Consider the following 19,838-nt stretch of genomic DNA (forward strand, 5'->3'; position numbering starts at 1 on the left):
TATGGACCATTTCATCACCAGGTATCTTAGTCAGGTTGTTGTTGCTATGATAAACACCATGATCAAAAGCAACTTAGGGGGAAAGGTTTAATTTGATTTAAAGTTTACAGTAAGCCTTGGAAGGAAACTCAGGTGAAGAATTCAGGGCAGGAACCTGGAGGCAGGAACTGAAGAAGAAGCCAAGGATGAAGGCTGCTTACTGACTTGTTCCTTCTGGCTTGCTCGGTTTGCCTTCTTATACTGTGCAGGATCACCTTCTCAGAGAGCTGACATCATCACCTACAGTGGGGGCCCTGTCATATCAAACATTAATTAAGAAAATGCCAGACAGGCTAGCGTACACTCCAGTTTTATGGAGGTGTTTTCTTAGCTGAGTTTCACTCCTCGCAGATGAGCCTGGCTTGTGTCAGGTTGGTAAAAGGTTAACTAACACACCGGGTAAAGATTTCTCCTCTCATTTTGTCTTTCCACAGAGAGAAGTCAGCTAAGACACAGTTTAAGCTCAAGTTTATTTAGCAAAGCGAAGGAGCTCAAAGCAATAACAAACTCAAGAACAATATCAAAGCAGGCTAGACAGAAGGTGGGTGGCATCCCACTGGGCTCTACATGGTGGAGGTTTTAAAGTTTTGATGGTTCCCTCTCTCTTATACCAATATCAAGTTCCTCCCTTTGGGAGCCAGCTTCATTTATCTTACTCTGCTGAAATTGTTCCAGGGCCAAGATGTCTGCACAATTATCCCTTGCCTGTTCATCAGCATACTCATTGGTGGCATCTATGGCCATTGGAAAGTCCCCTGGTGCCTTAGTTTCTTACATGGCAGGAGGAGCCCAGCTGCAGCTTCAAAGGTCTCTGTCCACAAAGGAGCACTGCAGCATCAGGAGACACAGCAACCAAGACACAGCCGTAGCCCCTTTGATTGCCTCCCTGGTAAGGAAGAAGCTCATCTCTGCCAGTTCTGGAGCTGTGAAACCCAACACCAAGATGCCAGCATTGGCCCAGGGTGTGCCAGTGCATCATGTCCTGGTGGGGACGTCACATGACCAGAGCTCAGTTTACCTGGGCTTTTGTAGGTACCATTCAAACCACTGTCAGGCCTTTTCCCAAATCCCTTAAACATGGCTTCTACGGTCTGTCAGGAGCAAAGGCTTTAGTCAGTATGTGCTGGCTTGACGCAAGGGGATGGAGAGAAGAGGACTCTTCAACCAGTTTTCCGCAGACTATCTCAGGAACAGAGACCAGCGAAGGTCACACAGACTCCAGGGTTAGAATCTGTAGCATGAGGGCCGGCTTGTTGGGGTATCTGTCCCGCCCAGTACCCCACAACCGGCAAGCCCCAAAGAAAATTAATCACACAGAGAACTCTATAAGTTATAAAGCTGATTGACCCATTAGGTCAGGCTCCTTATTAGTCCTTGTAACTTACATCAATCCATTATCATTATCTATGTTAGCACATGGCTCCATACCTTTTTCAGCTGGGCAGGTTACATGCTGTCTCTTCGGTGGTCTGCACAGGAATGGCGGAGAGACTTCCTCCTTCCTGGAATACTCCTGTTCTCATTGCCCCGCCTCTACTTCCTGTCTGGTTGACCCACCTATACTTCCTGCCTGGCCAATCAGCGTTTTATTAAAATACATGATTGACAGAATACAGATAATTCTCCCACACCAAGAATCCAGTGCCCCTCAGCTTGCCTGGGCTTCTTTACACAGAACACTTCTCTTAGAAGGTCACATCAGCATCTTGTCCCCTTTACAGAATAAAGAAACAGGACAGGGGCATCTGGAAGAATCACATGGTTTGCTGTACACTGGGAGGACCGGCAGGCTAGACAGAGTGCAGAGATCTGTGTGGTAAAGTAATCGAGACGGGATTGGCAGTCAGGAGTCGTTACACCTGGTTTCAGAGATATTTTAGTTCCTTCTGGCAGATCCACTTGTTGTCTGAAGCACAGTTCTCAGAAACCATGTTGTCCTTTGAGACGGCGACACAGCTGTTTCTTTTAGCATGGCCCATGATGTTCAGTCTGAGGAGGAAGAGAACAGCCACTCTTAGTGTTTAGGATTTTCTCATAGTTATTTTGAGTTGGCCATGTTTTCCTCTGGAATTCTAAGAACTGTAGACTAGTCATAGTCATATTAGTTCTTAGTCATAGTAAACCTAGAGTAACAACATACACCAACATAAAAGATGTAGGTTTGCGTGAGCAACTCTCCAGCATAATTTTCAACTTTACTTACTACTGGAGAAGAATTCATGCAGAAAATAATAATAATAATAATAACATTCATATAATATAAAAAGGAGAAGGTTTAGAATCACAAATAAATCTTATTCTACTGCTAACATCTCATGCAAGGAAAAAAGCTGCCTCAATTTGCTGAGCTTCCGTCTCCTAAATATATAGGCTATAACCAGCCAATGCGTAGGGAAGGAGCTCATGTATACATGAAAATGTGACAGCAGATAAACACAGCGGGTGCTTAGTGGCTCTACAGACTCTCAGCATCCACAGAGGAAAGAGGCTAAGGCTATGTGATGGTCATGGTCTCTTTATTCGCTGGGAGTATTTGATTTAGTACTCATACATGGCTCCCGTGGCTCCCATGGTACACTGCAGGTGTGAACCATACGGTAATTCAAACACAGCACAGGTGAAATTAGAGTTAACTGTAAGGACGAGATGAGTTCAAAATGCACTGACATGGTAAACAGAAGGAGGTTGTGGCAGTGGGCGGGACTTCCTCCCAGCTGCTCTCTTTCCTTTGGTCATTTCTTCATGGAGCCCTTTGGGTCTGAGAGAGAACTCGCTCTCACCCAGCTGCCTGGATGCTAGTCATACCATAGACTCCCTCCACTGTAAAGGTGCCTTTGTCTTATTTCTTCCATGCTTCGGGGTTTTATTCAGTTTTAAAGATGATTTGCTTAGGACTGATCTGTTCAAAGTGCCATTGAGGCTTCCTAGGCCTTCGCCTACCAGGCCTTCGGAGACCTCTAACATTATTTATTAATCCCTCAAATAATCATGCAGGGAAAATGGTTACTTTTTCCTTATCTGAAAACCAGGGTTGAAGGTAAAACAAAAGCAGGGCTTAACCAATGTTCTTTCCGCTGTAGCTCAGCAGGCTCCGGACTTACCTGATGGCTGTCATATAACCAAAGCATCATTTTACACTCAGGGTAAAAATGAGAGATGAACTGAGCTTAATCCATACTCTTCATGTGTCTTACAATTTTATTATCACTGTGAATCACAATAAAATAAGCACGTGACGTCACATACATGCACATGCGCATGCACAGAACACACACAGAAAAGTGTTATGCAGGCTTCTGGGTAAGAATAGTCATCAATGTCCAACTTAGCTGTGGATCCCACAGACTACAATAACAACCTGCTTAAACCACTGGAGCAATGACGGCAAGACTATTATGGAAGTTACCAACCACTCTCTGTTCTGATTGGATTTGTGGCCCACTCAACAGGATGGAATTCATGCCTGTACTGCAAGTCTGGGCAAACCTATATGGGAACACACTGCTGTTGCATTGCTAGATGAATGTGTTGCAAAATGCTTTCCAAATACCTAAGTTTTATTACAGATTATTGCTGCTCTCAGTCTTTAACACAGAAACTTCTTTTTGCAGTAAGAAGTGATTTGACAACGGGAAGTGATCACTGAGTGCTCAGCCCTAAGTGGGACAGGGTAAATCATGGAAAGGGGCAGAAGAATGTAAGAGCCAGAGGGTGGGGACGATGTCCATGAAAGTGTCTTCTGAACTTGATGTGACTGATGCACTCATGAAGCCACTGCTGCTATGATTCACTGCACAAGACCTGGATGAGATTGGGACTGGATGGCACACTTTCCATCACTCCCTGAGAAAGGGAGATCTCAGACCCCAGACTGAGGGAGGATACAGGCAGTTAATTGCTGGATGAGGAGATGTCGTTTTCTTCAATGACATTGCCGTTATTCATTTGCCCATACTCCAGGGAATACCCCAGTTCATATTCATTCAAACAAGCACAATTAAACTCAGTGGCTCTCTCTCTCTCTCTCTCTCTCTCTCTCTCTCTCTCTCTCTCTCTCTCACACACACACACACACACACACACACACACACACACACACACACACTGTTGAATAGCAGTTCTCTGAACTGAAAAATTCCATCCTGGAGGGAAACTCATTCAGATTCAGAAAGTTCTAAAGGGACTAATACTCAGAAAGTAAACAACTCACAAGTCTTAAGCTCCTGAAACTGATCAGACGTAGGAAACATTTTCTACCCAAAGGTTTTATGAACAGTAAGGACTGGTGAGAAGAGGACATTGTCTCACCAGTTAAACTGCCCACAAGCTGTGCAGAGAACTTGAAGGTTCCAGCTGTTACGTGTTGTCACCTGATTTGGGGAGGGTTTTCAGTGATAAGCTGCCTTTGTGTTGTTTATGTTCTGTAAATACCCCCTCATTCATACTCTTACAAGTAATTCCAATGAACTCACTGGCTTGTCAAGGTAGACATGGGTAGTATTGTTATTTTGATCTGTCACTGGTTCCCTATCTGGGGTCGGTAGACATTTATCTCCATAGAAATAGTGTCACATAACTCTCTCTCTCTCTCTCTCTCTCTCTCTCTCTCTCTCTCTCTCACTCACATACACACACACACACACACACACACACACACACACACACACACAGTAGGAGAGGAACTTGAGGAGTTTGTTGGGAATAAGAAGAGTTTTAGTAGAAGAGATAGAAGGAAACGGTACATGAAAAGGACCCAAATTCACTGAATATTTGGATGAAATCAGTAAGGAACACCTCACAAATCAAACCTTGCCTTGTATGAAAAGTATAAGTTAACATAAAGTAGTTTTGTTTCTTTAGAGGTACTATGTTGAAAATCATCTTCAGTGTCACAGGTTTATGCTAATTTGACACCACCTGAGCCATCTGAGAGTAGGAAACCTCAATAAGAAGATGCCTCCATAGGATAGGGCTGCAGGCAAGACTGTGGGACATTTTCTTAATTAGTGATTGATGTGGGAGGGCCCAGCTCATTTTGGGTAGGGACACCCCTGGGCTGGTGATCCTGGGTTCTATAAGAAAGCAGACTGAGAAAGCCATGAGGAGCAAGGAAGTAAGCAGTAAACTTCCATGGCCCCTGCATCAGCTCCTGCTTCCAGGTTCCTGCCCTGTTTTAGGTGTCCATCCTTCCTCCTTCAGTGATGAACAGTGAGGAAATAAACCCTTTCCTGAACTCACTTTTGGCCACAGCAATAATAACTCTAAGTAAGACACTCAGAAAGCATTAGGAAAAATCAGGATAGATATTATGAAATAGAATATGTATTTTTTTCATAATTATATTCTAGAAGAGAACACTTGTTTTTAAATAATCCTCACTTTAACATCTCTTTCACTGAAAAAATTCAAAATGTGGTCCTGTATACTGTCAATATTTACTATCTAGGTAAATTGTCTCTATTTAACAATCTCTATACTTAATATGTTATTATTATATATGTTATTATATATAGCCCTAATATGTTATTATTATTAAATACATTATTATATATAACCCTAATATGCTTCATTGTTTAAATTCTACCTTTTTATTCTAAATGATTAAATGGAATATTTTAAGTATTGATTTGTGCAATGTGCATTAATTTACTCAAGATTTGGGTCTTAGCTAAGGCTACCGTAACTGTGATGAAAAAGCTTGAAAAAGTCGCTTATGAAGAAAAGGCTTTATTTTACTGATAGTTACTGAGGTTAAGTCAGAGCAGGAACTTAAGCAGGGCAGGAGCAGGACAGGAGGCAGGAGCTGATGCAGAGGCCATGGAGGGATGCTGCTTACTGGCTTGCTCACTGTGACTTGCTCAGCCTGCTTTCTTATAGAACCCAGGACACCACCCACAATGAACTGGGCTCTACCCCTTAAATAACTGATTAGGAAAATGTTCTATAGGCTTGCCTACAGCCTGATCTTATGGAAGCAGTTTCTCAATGGATGTTCTCAGATCCATCTCTCAGATGACTGTAGCTTGTGTCAAGTTGGTATAAAATAAAACTCACTAGCACAATTACTAAAATATGATTTTCAACATCATCTCTTCTGAAAAAATAATTGAAAGCTATGTACAGAAATTTGATTGAATCCTGCTTGCTTTGCTTATGAAAAACATAAATACATTGCTGTTGGGACATGGTTCAGGAATGGACTCATGTAAGGAGAAGTCTGAGTGATTGAGGGAACACTCCAAGAAAACAGGACAAGAGTCTTGTGACTCAGTTCTTCCAAACATGGAAATGTTGGAATGCATTTTCTTGCTCCTCCAGGCACAACAGAAAGGAGTGGGCTTATTTCAGATTACTTATTAGTACTTACTATTGGTAATCCATAATATTCAAGCTGTCCTCTGTGTACGTCTCTGGAAGAGCATATTTGTCATGCTTGTCTTGTCTTTGTTGCTGTGTACAGCTAAAGCCTGTGAACTTCACTCATGTGAACTGGCTCAACCCTCAGAGTACGGATGGTCTGCTGCTCTGTACACAGCCGGCTGCTGCACAGACTTTAGTTCACCTCTTTTACTGGCTCCATTCTCTCAGGTCCTACCACATCTGGAGCGGTGACAGGTTGCTCTTTGTTATACCAATAATCATGAATGCTGCTAAAATAAATAGCTTAGCTATGAAGCATCAGCTCTTTCATTGCGTTGGTGACTGTGCAGACAATCTCACACAACGAGAAAACAAGACACCAAAGGACAAATAGCTAATGTGCTGCTTAAGACATTCCATGCAAAGTGTAGAAAAGGACAGAAGATAAAAGAATGAGCAATGTGTGCTGATAGGTTCTAAGTAGCCATTTTTCAAAGGAGTTAGTCTGCTTTGTGGCCTTAAAACTCCATCTCACAGAAACATACATGCATATATACATATATGCATATACATGACTTTATAAAAGGCTGGTATTTTTTTCATACATGGGAATTTTCAGTCACTTTTGGAACCGTACTTTCAGACTGTTCTGAACCTCTTTAATCTTTGGTATCAGTGTTAGAGCCCTACAGTAAGATGACCTGAAATGAATATTTGAGTGAGCTCCTTCAATACTCACACATCAGAATTTAAAGTGGAGCCATTTATCCATCTCCAGCTCTTGTCTGGCAATGTGTAATTTAGACCAATCCAAAATGAATTTCCTTTTTCCTTTATCAAGTCCTTTATGAATCTCTACAATCAAAGCAAAAGAGAGGACTTAACCTGAGCCTGTGTGCTGTGACTCGTATTCCACAGACTCCCGACACCTAGGTCAAGTGTCACGTGTGTCCGTCCTGAGTCCTCAGCACAGTTCATTCTTCCTCCCTTGAGGAATCTGTGCCCAGCATTTACGATCCTAGGACACTCACCTTACATATGCAGTTATTGGCTCACATGTCCCATTAGTCTCTCAAACTATGAGCTTCCATAATGTAAAGTCTCCACTGCCTTTGTATGGAAGATCTGTTAAATCTAGAGATGTTGGTCAGCTTCAGAGATGTGCTAACATTTCTGTTTTATAGCAGAACTTACCAGTTCTTCTCGATCCCGAATGAGCAATAAAGTGGCTCCTTTTCTAGTGCAGTCAGCTAGACCTTCCTCCCAAACACTGCTCTTTTGAAAAAACTGTATGCATTTCTCTCGGTGTGGTATCCAGTCATTGGGGCACGTTAGCTGAACTGGACTCTCTGAAGGGAGGAGCAGACATGGTAAATTTCCACCCTATCCCTGCTACACCCAGCCAGTTACACATAGTAGTTGCTTTGCTAACACACACTTTTACACACACAGTAACATGTGCTGGAACAAGATCACTGTTATGACACATCAAAGGAATATAAATGACACAGACTTTATTTTATTTTTGTTTCTTTTAATTAACTTTAGAAAAGGTTAACTACATGAAATTTTGATTAAAGCAACCAATATTCATTGTAGTGGTTTGAATAAGAATGACCCCCCATAGGCTGATATATTTAAATGCTTAGTTATCAGGGAGTGGCACTACTGAAGGAGGTGTGGCCTTGTTGGAGGAAGTGTGTCCTGTGGGTGGGCTTTGAGGTTTCAGAAGCTCAAACCAGGCCCAGTATCCTTCTCATCTTGCTGCCTGCAGATCCAGATATAGAAGTGTCAGCCACTTCTCTAGCATCATGTCTGCCTGCAGACCCACATGCTACTTCTCTAGGATCATGTCTGCCTGCATGCTGCCGTGCTCCTCACTGTGATGACAATGGACTCAACCTCCGAAACAGTAAGCAAGGCCCAGGTGAACACTTTCCTTTATAAGAGTTGTCACAGTCATGGTGTCTCTGCACAGCATTAGAACACTGACTCTAAAACATTCCTCTAAAGCAAAAATTTTTTTTGGTTTATGTGTCTATGTGTGTATGTGTGTGTGTGTATGTGTATGTATGTGTGTATTTTACATGCATGTGTGTACAAGTACATGTGCCTATGCACGTGCAGAGGCCAGAGAAGAATGTAAGGTCCCTGCCTCTATCCCTCTCCACCTATTCTTTAGAAGCAGAGTCTCTTATTGAATGTGAAACTAATATTTTTTTTCTCCAAAACTGAAAGCAGGCAGATCTCAGTGACTGTCCTGGGGTGTTTATTACATGGAGGCTGTGGTTGTAATTTAGTCTCCATGCTTACACACAAGCACTCCTAACCACTGAGCTGTCTCTTAAGCCCCATATTTTACTTTTTAAATTGCTCTTCATCTATTAGTAACCAACTGTGCTACCAGGCTGAGGCAGCGTGGTCAGGAGGCAAAGATGCTAGATTCAAGGGCACACATCCTCAGTGACGTTTCCAACAGCATTGCTTGCTAGTCACATGACTTCTGACAAGTTCTTAACCCTTTTATGCTTCCTTTTTTCTCAAACATAAGACCCACCATGATGTGAGCCTTGATGAAAGGTAATGCGGTATTGATTAAAATCAGGAAATCAAAATTACCTGTTGCTTCTGTACTGCTTTCTGGAAAGCTCACATTGCACATTTTGCCTGTTGCTGTCGTCTTGTTCTCCTGAATGCCTTTTCCTACTTGCGTTTTTTGTACTAGCGGTAGAGAGAAAACACAGGCAGAAGGTGAACTGTACACTCTACATATAATAGAATGGATACTGTATCTATCACTTCAGGGAATGAAGTCAACTCAACAAGCTTGAGTATGGACAGGAGACAATGTATTCGCGACACGTGGACCACTTTGGAGACAGAGTGAATAGAGAACCAGAAGAGCACAGAACAAACAGGTTCACACTGCTGTTGGTTACACCACATCTAAGTGTTGTAGGGAGCGGGGTCCCTTATTCTGGCTGCCCCGTTAGCTTCTAAGGGCATTGCTGAAGTGCATACACCTCTCCCACCTCTGAACTTCGCCCCTGTGGAGTGAGGATGCTCACTCACACTCGCACCAAGCATAAGGTTGCTGACTGTCTTCTGGAGTTCGGCAGACACCTTATAAACTCATATTTAGGCATTGTGATTTTCATTGTTATTGTTATCTTGTCACACTTGTGAGCTTTTGAAGAGTTCTAGGTGCTCATGCGTCATCCCCATAGTGATTCTCCAAAACAAGAGAAATGCAACACGGATATTGTCCTAAACTGCCTGTCATTGTTCTTCCCCCAGGCTCAAAGTGGCCAGCTCATGTGAAGAAGCCAAAATACTTATGGTGGAACTAGAGGAAGATTTTGTTTGTTTGGTTTTGTTTTTCTAGGCAGGGTTTCACTGTGTAGTCTTGGCTGTCCTGGCACTTGCTCTGTAGACCAGGCTGGCCTATGAACTCACAGAGATCCACCTGCTTCTGCCTCTAGAATGCTGGGATTAAAGTCATGCATCACCACTGCCATGCTAGAGAGAGAATTTTAAGGTAAAAGCTTTTGTCTCACTTACCTAAGACACTGAGTCTAATCACAATCAGAACAAGAAGGATCAGCCAAACACAGCCGAGTTTCAGAGCCAACCGATGCCAGTGTGGGCACCAGAAGCTGTCTGAGAAGTTAAAGAAAACACACTTTTAATCTAGTTGAGAGCATTTGCAATTAATGAGGTAGTTTGATTAACATGGACAATGGGATTCACGTTGAGGGTGGGTTGCAGAAAAGACCCTTTCTTAGCCTCCTTACTATGGAATTCCACAGTTGGGTCAAATGGGTGTTAGGAAGGTCAAACTTGATTGATGGAGAAGATGTCTTGAAAATTGCTGAGTGAGTGCTGTACAAATATAAAGCATATGTTCTGCTATGGGAATGAGCCAGCAATTCCTCCAAGAAGGAGTATCTTCGTTTACAGGAGGTACACACACACACACACACCCCTCAGTTTTGTGCTAAGTACCACCTTTGGCTCTGGTGATATATAGTAATTCTATTATTTAACATGGGGTCTACTTCACTGTTGTCTGTAATGTTCTTCTCCATCTTGGAGTAAAGTTTAGGCATCTGTGTTGTTTGTTTGTTCGGGCAGAGCTTCGATATGCTGCCCTGGCTGGTCTGGAACTCTAAGCGGACCCCAGTGGCCTTGGCCGCAGTGTTGTTTCCAAGATTTTAAGTACATTATTCTCTGCTTATCTGCACAGGTCGAGCTCTCAAACTCTTAATGGAGAGCTGAGCTGTGGTTAGAAGAGATCTCTATGAATATTGCTCCAGACACACAAACACAATGGAGTTTCCGTCTTAACTGAGTGCATGGATAGGTGTGGCTGTGACTTTCACAGCTTGGTATCTACTAGCAAAATCAGTTTTTCTTTTTCTTTTTTCTGCATTCCTTAAATGGAGTGTTTCTGCCTTTTCATATAGAGGAAGCAAGTGTGGCTTCTCTTTGACGCAGGAGTGTTGCCAGCGTTCAGAGAGTTCACAACTTGAGGTCACTATTTGGTAAAATGAGGTGTTTGGGCACAAGCCTGGGTGACTGGCAGGCTGTATTAACTAGGGTTCTCTAGAGCCACAGAATTTACAGAATGAATCTCTCTCTCTCTCTCTCTCTCTTTCTCTCTTTCTCTTTCTCTCTCTCTCTCTCTCTCTCTCTCTCTCTCTCTCTCTCTCTCTCTCCATATTTATATGAATTCACTGGGAGGACTTTCAGGCTGCAGCCCAACAATGGCTGGCTATGAATGGAGAGCTCTATTCTAGTAGCTGCTGAGTTCTGCAAGGCTGGCTGTCTCAGCTGGTCTGCTGGGATCTCAAAGAAGGAAATGAATGTGCTGATGGGTGGTGTGGGAGAATTATCTGTATTCTGTCAATCATGTATTTTAATAAAACGCTGATTGGCCAGGCAGGAAGTATAGGTGGGTCAAGCAGATAGGAAGTGGAGGCGGGGCAGTGAGAACAGGAATATTCTAGGAAGCAGGAAGCTCCCTCTGCCATTCCTGCCCAGACCACCGAAGAGGCAACATGTGAGCTGTCACACTGAGAAAGGTACTGAACCGTGTGGCTAACATAGATAATGATAATGGATTAATATAAGTTACAAGGACTAATAAGAAGCCTGACCTAATGGGCCAATCAGCTTTATAACTTACAGAGAACTCTGTGTGATTGATTTTCTCTGGGACTTGCCGGCTGTCGGGTACCGGGCGGAAACAGAAACCCCAACAAGCCGGCCCTCATGTTACAGATGGGGGTGGGGGCAAGCAGGTGAAGCACACCCTTCCTTCACCCTTCCTTCTTCCATTGTCTTTATATGAACTTCCAACAGAAGGTATGACCCAGATTAAAAGTGTGCCTTCCAGTCTCCAGGTCTGATTTAAAGGCGTGTGTCATCTAGCCTTAAAGGCCAGATGTCTTCCTGCCACAACATCTGGATCACAAATGTGCCCTCCATTTCTGGATTATAGTTCACTCCAGGCATAAGTTGACAACCAAGAATAGCCGTGACGAAGGTGGTGAGGAGTGACCCATGCCTTGATCCAGATGGTGCGAGAGCTCATTGTGCTCTTCAGAACAATGTCAGCTTAAGACACAGAGTTACTTCTTCCTGGAGTTTTCTATTTCAACATTGGATTAATATTTATCAACTTGTTGACTACAAATTGTGAAAGTGCACCAGATTGAAATGTCTGATAAAGGGGGTTCTGTGCTATAACACACACGTCTACAACACTGCATTGCTGAAATACCAGGTCCTGTATCTGTGCTTTTCTTGGTGACCATATCAGTTACTACACAGTAAATATCTTATTTATATCAGAAGTTCAAATACACCAAGTTATAAATGTGTTCATAAAGTATTATGATTTGGACAGTTTATTTTGACTTTAGAAAACTTTAAAAGCACAGGAGTTATATGAAACATTTTAACAGTACTTTTGATTTATTTATGAAAATACTATGGAGAAACATTAGCTAGCTTCTATCACTCTAATTTAATTAAAATACCCAATTCCTCTTATTTGGTCTCTAGCATCTACATTTATAATAGTTTTATAAATTCTAAGAAAACTTTCCTAGTTGCCTTTTTGCTGTACTTTGTTCCCTTTTTGAGATAGGGTTTCCTATCATCCAGGTTGACCTCTAACTCTGTGTGGTTGAGAATGGCCTTGTACTCCCAATCTTCCTGCCTCCACCTCCCAGGTTCTGCTTGGTATCAAAGTTACGAACCACATTCCTGCCTGAGGTTTCCTGTATATATATATATGTGTATACATATATATATATATATATATATACACACACATATATATGTGTGTGTGTGTGTATGTATATGTATATGTATGTATATATATGGCTTTATATTTTTCTAAATATTTCTTAAAGTAAATGAATACATGTTTTGAGTTCATGTTAAATTTTTAAAATCAGATGTGCTGTTATTTATATTATATTGTCTTTTGTTGTATGTTCCAGAATTATTTATATATCCAGTTCTACCTTTTCTAGATACATTTTAATTTTTTTTTTTTACACTATCCCTGACAACTAAATAGTTTAACCCAGACCAACTGTCTGTAGTCTCTAGACCAGCATTGAGACAGGACAGTCACTTAGATGAGTTAGTTCCTTTGCAAATTTTCCTCTGGAGAAACAATAAAAGGAAGGGATGGAGAGGGAGAGAAGAACAAAGGCATTCCAGGAGAGACACAGACAGTTTAACATGTGCTTGGAGTAGTATCCGTAGACCCCACTAGCTACAGACGGAGGACAGTCACATACAGAAGGCTGCTTCTGTGTGGAAGGCACACTTCCTTTCTCCATCTTTAGTCTCTAACAAATACTCCACAGCAGCTATTCCCATGGCTCTGAAAGCATCCTCGGTGCTATCTTTAACCTACAGATTACCTGAAGCACGCAGAAATATGCAAGCAGATTACTTATAAGGACTACATTTTGTGTAAGAGACCAGCATGCATGCAGAGGTCTGGAAGTAACCTTCTGTGGACAGTGAGCAGGACTGTATGGAGAGAAGTGACGGAACTCTCATGGAAGGAAGCAGTGTGTTAGGCTTGAAGATAAGGCCAGTGGCTCACCACCGCTGCTGCGTAGATTGTGAGTGTCCTGGACAGGAGGCAGGACTGTAGACAACAATTACTCTAAACTCATGAGCATAGCATCTGCCCAGTGGTAACTGGCAATAAATATCATTTTCTTCTTTCTTTTTTCCAAAAAGTGTGTTTTTTTAAATTTGTTTTTGTTTTAATTATAGGTAAAAAGCCACTTAGGTGACTTTAAAAAATCTTTATCCATTCATGACAAAATTTAAAGAGCTCCTGTCCTCAGAGTTGGGCTCCCCGGGCTCCCCGTACTATCTGGAGTACTACTTCTACTATTGGAGTTACACACAGAAGAAGCTATGTAAACACTGGCTATGCGGCAGTACCTGCTTTGGTATCCACAGATTGCTAAGTCATCTCCACTTCTCCAGGCATTTCAATGGCTTCTCCTCAATATCTGAACCAGTGGAATGCCCTCCAAATCCCTTCCACTGGTCACTACTCCTCCTGGTTTGATCTCCACAGCACACCGGTCATGCATGTTCCCCACATCACAGGCCTGTTCTCCCTCTGCGTTTGCTGGTGCAACTTCTTAGAAGGCTCATCTCTGAGATACTCAGCCTTGGTCTCCAGAGACTTCTAGGACTTGAGTCCAGCATCATCTCTCAAAAAGGCCTGCCTTGATCACTCTTCTTGATGTGATGCCATCTCTAATGGCAAACATCTTAATTTCTGTTTAAATGCTTTCTCACTGGCATTCAAAATCGCACTGTCGCTGACGCAGGTGTTTATATCACTGATTTAACCCTTCACAGTAATATAAAATCTACAGGGAGAAAGACGCTCTCCTGTCTCTTCATGGCTGTTTCCCCAGTGTCTAGAGCAAAGTTTGTCTCGTAGTGAGTGGTTATTTCTGAATGAATAAATAAACTCCAGAGGCATTTTTACATATCACACACACACATACACACACACACCACCACCACCACCACCACCAGCAGCAGCAGCAGCTTTTGATTTAATTCAGGTCTCTGATTTTGACTGTGACTTTTCCCCAAGATTACCCTCCTTTCTGGGAGACAAAGACATGAGCCATTAAATCTACACTCTGCACTGTGAAGGGACACTGAGGTTGCTGTGAAGTACAGCTGGGCCACGGTGTCCACTTTCTGTAGGTGAATTCGGAACTGGCAACTGATTGCATCAACATCTCTTGAAACACGACTTTGCTCATATAAATAAAATATTCTTTCTTCAGGATATTCAACAAAGTCTGAATAGGGGAAGTGATGCTCAGGTTTCCTGCTGCCTAATTGAGTAAGAATGGAACGTATGACCTTTCCAGAATTGTGGTTTTCTGCAGGCAGGCTGCCACACTATTTAACACTAACATAGACATAGACCTGCTTCTTACCTTCAAAGCAGTGACTTAAAAACCCACACTTTTCAGAGGAAAATTTAGCTGTGGAAGATAATTCAAATGCCAGAGAAGAAAAGCTGCTTACCTTGGGGAGGAGGTGGAGGGGATGCCTGCTTAGGCTCTTGGGTCCTGGCTTGGTTTAAGTTAGCATAGACCACTGATGCATCCATTGTAGGTGGAGGACTTGACACTGAACTTGTGGACAGGGACAGACTCCAAGGTCTGTGAGTTGAAATAAGCAAAAAAGGAAGTCCGCTGCAAACTCTCTGTTGTGTGTGTCCACACCCACCCACGCGGGTAGCTGAGGGTTTCTCCATAGTTACTGACCATGGTGCCTGTCTTGCTCAGAGAGCTTTCTTTTTTTTTTTTTAAATTTTTATTTAGTTTATTATTTTTTTCTTTTAGAAAGAATGTGTAACATACAGAACACAGAGTTTGGTTTTAAACATATTTCTGGGATGATCTTTTTTTTTTTTTGTTCTTGTTCCTCTGTCTGTTATGAGCTATCCCCTCAGAACTCTGATGAAATATTCATCTTGAATTCAAATTTACCTTACTCCTGAACTCCCAGGGGTACAGATGTATGCCATTTTGTCCTGTGCCATGAAGCTGAGGGTTATACATGAAAGCCTACGGTGCTATTTGGCACCGGTTGAAGCTCTGAAATCCTGAAATATCCACACTGTGAAAGGAGCTGTGGAGTTGCAGACGGGAATGTGGGAAACCTCATGACTGTCACAATAGGAAGAGCAGTGACAGGGAGCAGCGCGTGCCACTCAGAGTGGTCCCGAGTGAAAGGACTTCATCTGTCAGAGCGACAGAGGGGAGGACACAGGTCTATGGGATGTGCTAACTCCTCCAAGGATTTCTAGATCCAGAGTCTTAGAGCAAGGGCCACACCTAAGTCAGACAGTCTCATATCACAAGTGAAAAAGAAGAAGAAAAGCGAGGATTTCCTTAAAGTCACTTTCTGTGGTCGGAGTGGAATCGTACCAGGTGCTCACAGTTACATGACCGTGCAGCAGCCTGCAGGCTGTGCGTTCCAGGAGTCCAGTGCATACTCAGGGCGTGGAGAGCACATTCATCTCCCGAGGACAATTCATGATTACAAAGTGAGGTGAAGCCTGTGTGCGGGTCTCACAGCACACATCGTGACTCAGTGGAACCTCCTCAGCTGTCACTCTTGGATGACAGTCATTTCACTCAACGCCAGGCACGGAGTTCTGCTCATTCTCCATCTAAACCTAAGATTCAGCAAGTGTGCAAGACTTTCCAGAGATGTGCATCTTGTGTGATTCTATTTATTTTTTTCGCTCAGATTACTATATTCTCTGGTAGACAAGGGTGCTAATTTCAACCGGTGTTGAACTTTTAGTATAAATAAATTTCATATACATCAGGCCCTCAGGCTTTTGTTTATATAAGAATTATTTAAAAGTTCATTAATAATTCATTTTCTGTCCAACAATCCCCCTCCCTTTCTGGGATATCATAGCCTTCAGGGGTGAATATGTGAAAAACATTCCAAATATTTGAGGTGGGTCATGGACAATGCTTAAGCTCATGCACCAGGGATAGATTCTGGTCCCAGGGGCCCCTCAGGTAGACCACATTACACACCTGTCTTCCACATGCAGAGGGCCTGGTTCAGTTCCGTGCAGGCTCCACAGCTGTCAGTCTAGAGTTCGTGAGCTCCCACAAGCTTGGTTCAGCTGTCTCTGTAATTTAAAAAAGGCTAGGAGAGGTGAGTGATATTTCAAATGTCAAAATCACAGAAAGATTTACATGGATACAAAAACAAACAAACAAAACAAAAAGAGGGATGCATGGCCAAGTCAGAGAACGGAAGGGATACTTTATAGATTAAAACATCACAAAATGTATGAGCTTCTTCAGCAAGAGTTTTCAGAATTATCCTAAAGACGCTTGGTCAGCTACTAGGAACTAACGAGCCGATGGATGCCCCCAGATGAGCAGGTACAGGAACACAGGAAGGCGACACACAAGCAAAATCATCTACCAACAAAGATGTGTAATACGTGCATAGAACCTAACAGATTTGGGGAATGAAAAACCACAACAGCGGAAATGAAACGTTCCCTGGGGGCCAAGTTGGTATTTTTCAAAACTGTAAGCAAAACAAACTTCGTTTCATGAAAGCAAAAGATGGAATATTTGTGAAGGAGAACAAGGACGGGAGAAAAAGAGGGGAAACTGTTGAGGGCACAGGTTGTCAGTGAATCAGAACATGGTACAGACACGTGTGAACGTGTCACAAGGAAAACCGTTAGACTGTACACTTACTACCTTCTAACAAAAAGTGGAGGAAAATGATAAGCCACTTTTCTTTACAGATATTGTGGTCTCAATATTTTGTAACTGCAGCAAATGAATTCATACCGATTACAACTTCAAAGCTCTGAAAAATTCATTCCAACTGAAAATATTGCAGTCAGCAAAATTATTCTTCAAAAATGAAGATGAAACTGAGACCTTCCCAAATATTCAAAAGGTGAAGGAGTTTATTAGCACTGCACCTGCTGCATAAGAGACAACCCAGAGGTCTTCAGGTCAAAGAGAAAGGACAGTAAGGAGAAAAACACAGTCATACAATGTTTCCTGCACACACAACAACACAGGCTACTTTAATACTGATACATAGATTTTAAGTGACAAACACATACAAAAAACAGGTATAATTGTATACAATGTGTATATAATACTTAAAAATGTCAAACATAACTGTTCAGGTGGACGCTTCACCCCAGCCTCTGGCATCCATATACCCAAAGAATCTGGAATATTCTGGAAGAAGCTCCACCCCAAGCCCCCACCCCATCCTACCCCTGGCTCTCTCCAAACCCTGCTGCATCTCAGAAAGCCTGCCAAATGATAACGCCTCCCCCAGAGATGCTCAAGACCACTCCCACAGGGTATTAAATGGCCCCGCAGAAAACAGATGGTCATAGGTCTGGCTGCCATCATCGTGGGCACAGGAATACCTACTTACAACCCTGCATGCACACCCCATGGGCCACAGCGTGAGACAGCCCGGAATGAATGCAGCCCTCCACAGAATCAAAAACTTACTAAAAACATGCTGAGATATTTTGTGTTTGAGTTTTGTTTTGTTTTGTTTTGTTTTGTTTTGACTCAGGCGTGTAGTTCTCAAGAGTGAACTATGTGGGTGACAGCATCCTGTCACCCTGTCAAAACGTTGGCATATCTGTCTGCATATTTGGTCCTCAGTGTCAATACTGACCAGGCAGGATGTTATAGAAGAGACCGGGTAGGAAGTCCTTCCTGGTTCCAGTCTTAACGCTAGCTTCCTGTTTCACCACACGATCTTCCTCTCACCCTTGCTTCTTACCGCTTCCTCCCACTTTTCTCCTCTTAGGTAAAATCCACTCTATACTGGGGTTAATTTTGGGCTGCACCAACCAACCTGTGTAAAAAAGGCACTGGAGAAAACAACTTACAGCAGTAGTAACCCCACGTGGACACACCGTGTGTGCTGGCTAGGTTTTGTGAAACTTTGAAACGTAAGAGTCTTCTGGGAAGAGGAAACATCAATTGAGAAAATATCTCCATAAGACTGGCCTGGCAGGAAGTCTATATGACATGTTCTTTGCTAATAATTGATATAGAATGGCCCAGCACACCGTGGGTGGGTGCCACCTGTGGGGAGGTGGTCCTGGGTTACTTAAAAAAGCAAATGGAAGAAGCGATAAACAGCAAGCCAGGCAGCACCATTCCTCCACGGCCCCTGCTTCCCCTCTTGTCTCCAGGTTCCTGCCTTGAGATCTTCTTGCCTGGCCTTGCCTTCACCGTGGACTGTGACCGGGACACGTGAGGCCGCTAAACCACTTCCTCCACAAGCAGCTGCTTTTGGTCATGGTCGTTATCACAGCTATAGAAGACAAACTAAGACCCGGTCCTGTAGAATGTTCTCTAATAAGAATGACCTAGATGGCTCGCAGGACTAAGGATTTAAAAGAATAGTTCCAAACGGAAGCAAGGAAGTGACGGCACTTGCGGAGGTCACAGCCCCTTGAACGCCCTGGAGAGGACAGGAATAAAAGCCCAACCGAAATCCAGGAGAAGACAAGGAAGTGGCTGAACGGAATAATGAACAGGAATAGAAAGGTGCACTCAATAAAGAGGCATAAATACTGAAGGAAACTCAGGCTGAAATGGAGACAGAATTGATAAAAAAAAATCCCTTTTGTTAGGGACACTCAGAGTACAGGGCGCTGGACACCTTCAGGCAAACAGCTTCTCTATGTGTGAGCATTCAATTTCCGGTGGAGAGAGCCAGACCAGAACCTAACCAGACAGAGATCTGTTTGGTAACATAAACTTTAATGGCTACTTTAAACTCATAGGGTCGGTTTAAATGGCTTTCATGTCAAGGAAAGGAGGTCGACTTGGGGAGTATTCTAAGGTCACACGTAGCACTTCGGCGGAGACTAAACGAAATGGTGGGCTCTTTGTTCTTCCTTCACGGCCTCCTAGAAGGCTTACTAAGCAAAGACGGGATTGCTGGAGAGATGTATCAAGGTTTCTGTACATGCAAGGGCATTGCTCCCCCTGTGGCTGCATTCTGGTTTTTGTTGCTCTGGGTCTCAAGGGAGTCTACCTCACCTTGAGGCGATTCAGTGGAAAGCCTTCCTAGGAGAATGGGTCAAGAAGAGATAGAATGTCAAGACTGAGAGACACAATAGAACAACTGGAACACTCAAACAAAGAAAACAATACATTTAAAAGGAATAGGCAAGAATCTGGGGACAATATGAAGGCCAAATTTATGGGTTACAGATAAAGAGGTAGGAGGAGAATCTCAGGAGGAAGCAAATGAATGGGGTATACAGAGAAGGCCCAGAGTGTAATGCTTATCCTAGGATGGGATCTCTGTGAGCTACT

The 19,838-nt window shown here is 42.9% G+C and overlaps 1 protein-coding gene across 2 annotated transcripts; it reads right to left on the bottom strand.

Moving 5' to 3' along the window:
- Positions 1–1,365: 1,365 nt before the first annotated feature.
- On the bottom strand, positions 1,366–16,636 carry LOC148122602 (killer cell lectin-like receptor subfamily B member 1B allele A). Of its 2 annotated transcripts, none has more exons than XM_087904154.1 (7): positions 16,536–16,636; positions 15,001–15,137; positions 9,961–10,059; positions 9,019–9,102; positions 7,594–7,748; positions 7,139–7,254; positions 1,366–2,028 (listed from the first exon to the last, which is right to left on the bottom strand). In XM_087904154.1, exons 2-7 carry the CDS (start codon positions 15,083–15,085, stop codon positions 1,905–1,907), a joined length of 663 nt encoding a protein of 220 aa, XP_087760280.1. In that variant the 5' UTR covers positions 15,086–15,137; positions 16,536–16,636; the 3' UTR covers positions 1,366–1,904. The 2 variants fall into 2 exon arrangements, with proteins under 2 accessions (XP_087760280.1, XP_087760279.1); XM_087904153.1 differs by having other exon boundaries at positions 9,019–9,120.
- Positions 16,637–19,838: the final 3,202 nt, after the last annotated feature.

The sequence above is a fragment of the Myodes glareolus genome, chromosome 3, assembly GCF_982192425.1.
Source record: "Myodes glareolus chromosome 3, mMyoGla1.1, whole genome shotgun sequence".
NCBI classification, from domain to species: Eukaryota; Metazoa; Chordata; class Mammalia; order Rodentia; family Cricetidae; genus Myodes; species Myodes glareolus.

Excerpts from the sequence above, each read along its gene's own strand:
- LOC148122602 (XM_087904153.1), bottom strand. The coding sequence starts at position 15,085 with ATGGATGCATCAGTGGTCTATGCTAACTTAAACCAAGCCAGGACCCAA. Across the intron at positions 7,749-9,018 it reads AAGCAGTACAGAAGCAACAG|AGAGTCCAGTTCAGCTAACG; the intron begins GTAATTTTGATT and ends TCCTCCCTTCAG. Across the intron at positions 2,029-7,138 it reads TCCACTTTAAATTCTGATGT|ACTGAACATCATGGGCCATG; the intron begins GTGAGTATTGAA and ends CTTCCTCCTCAG.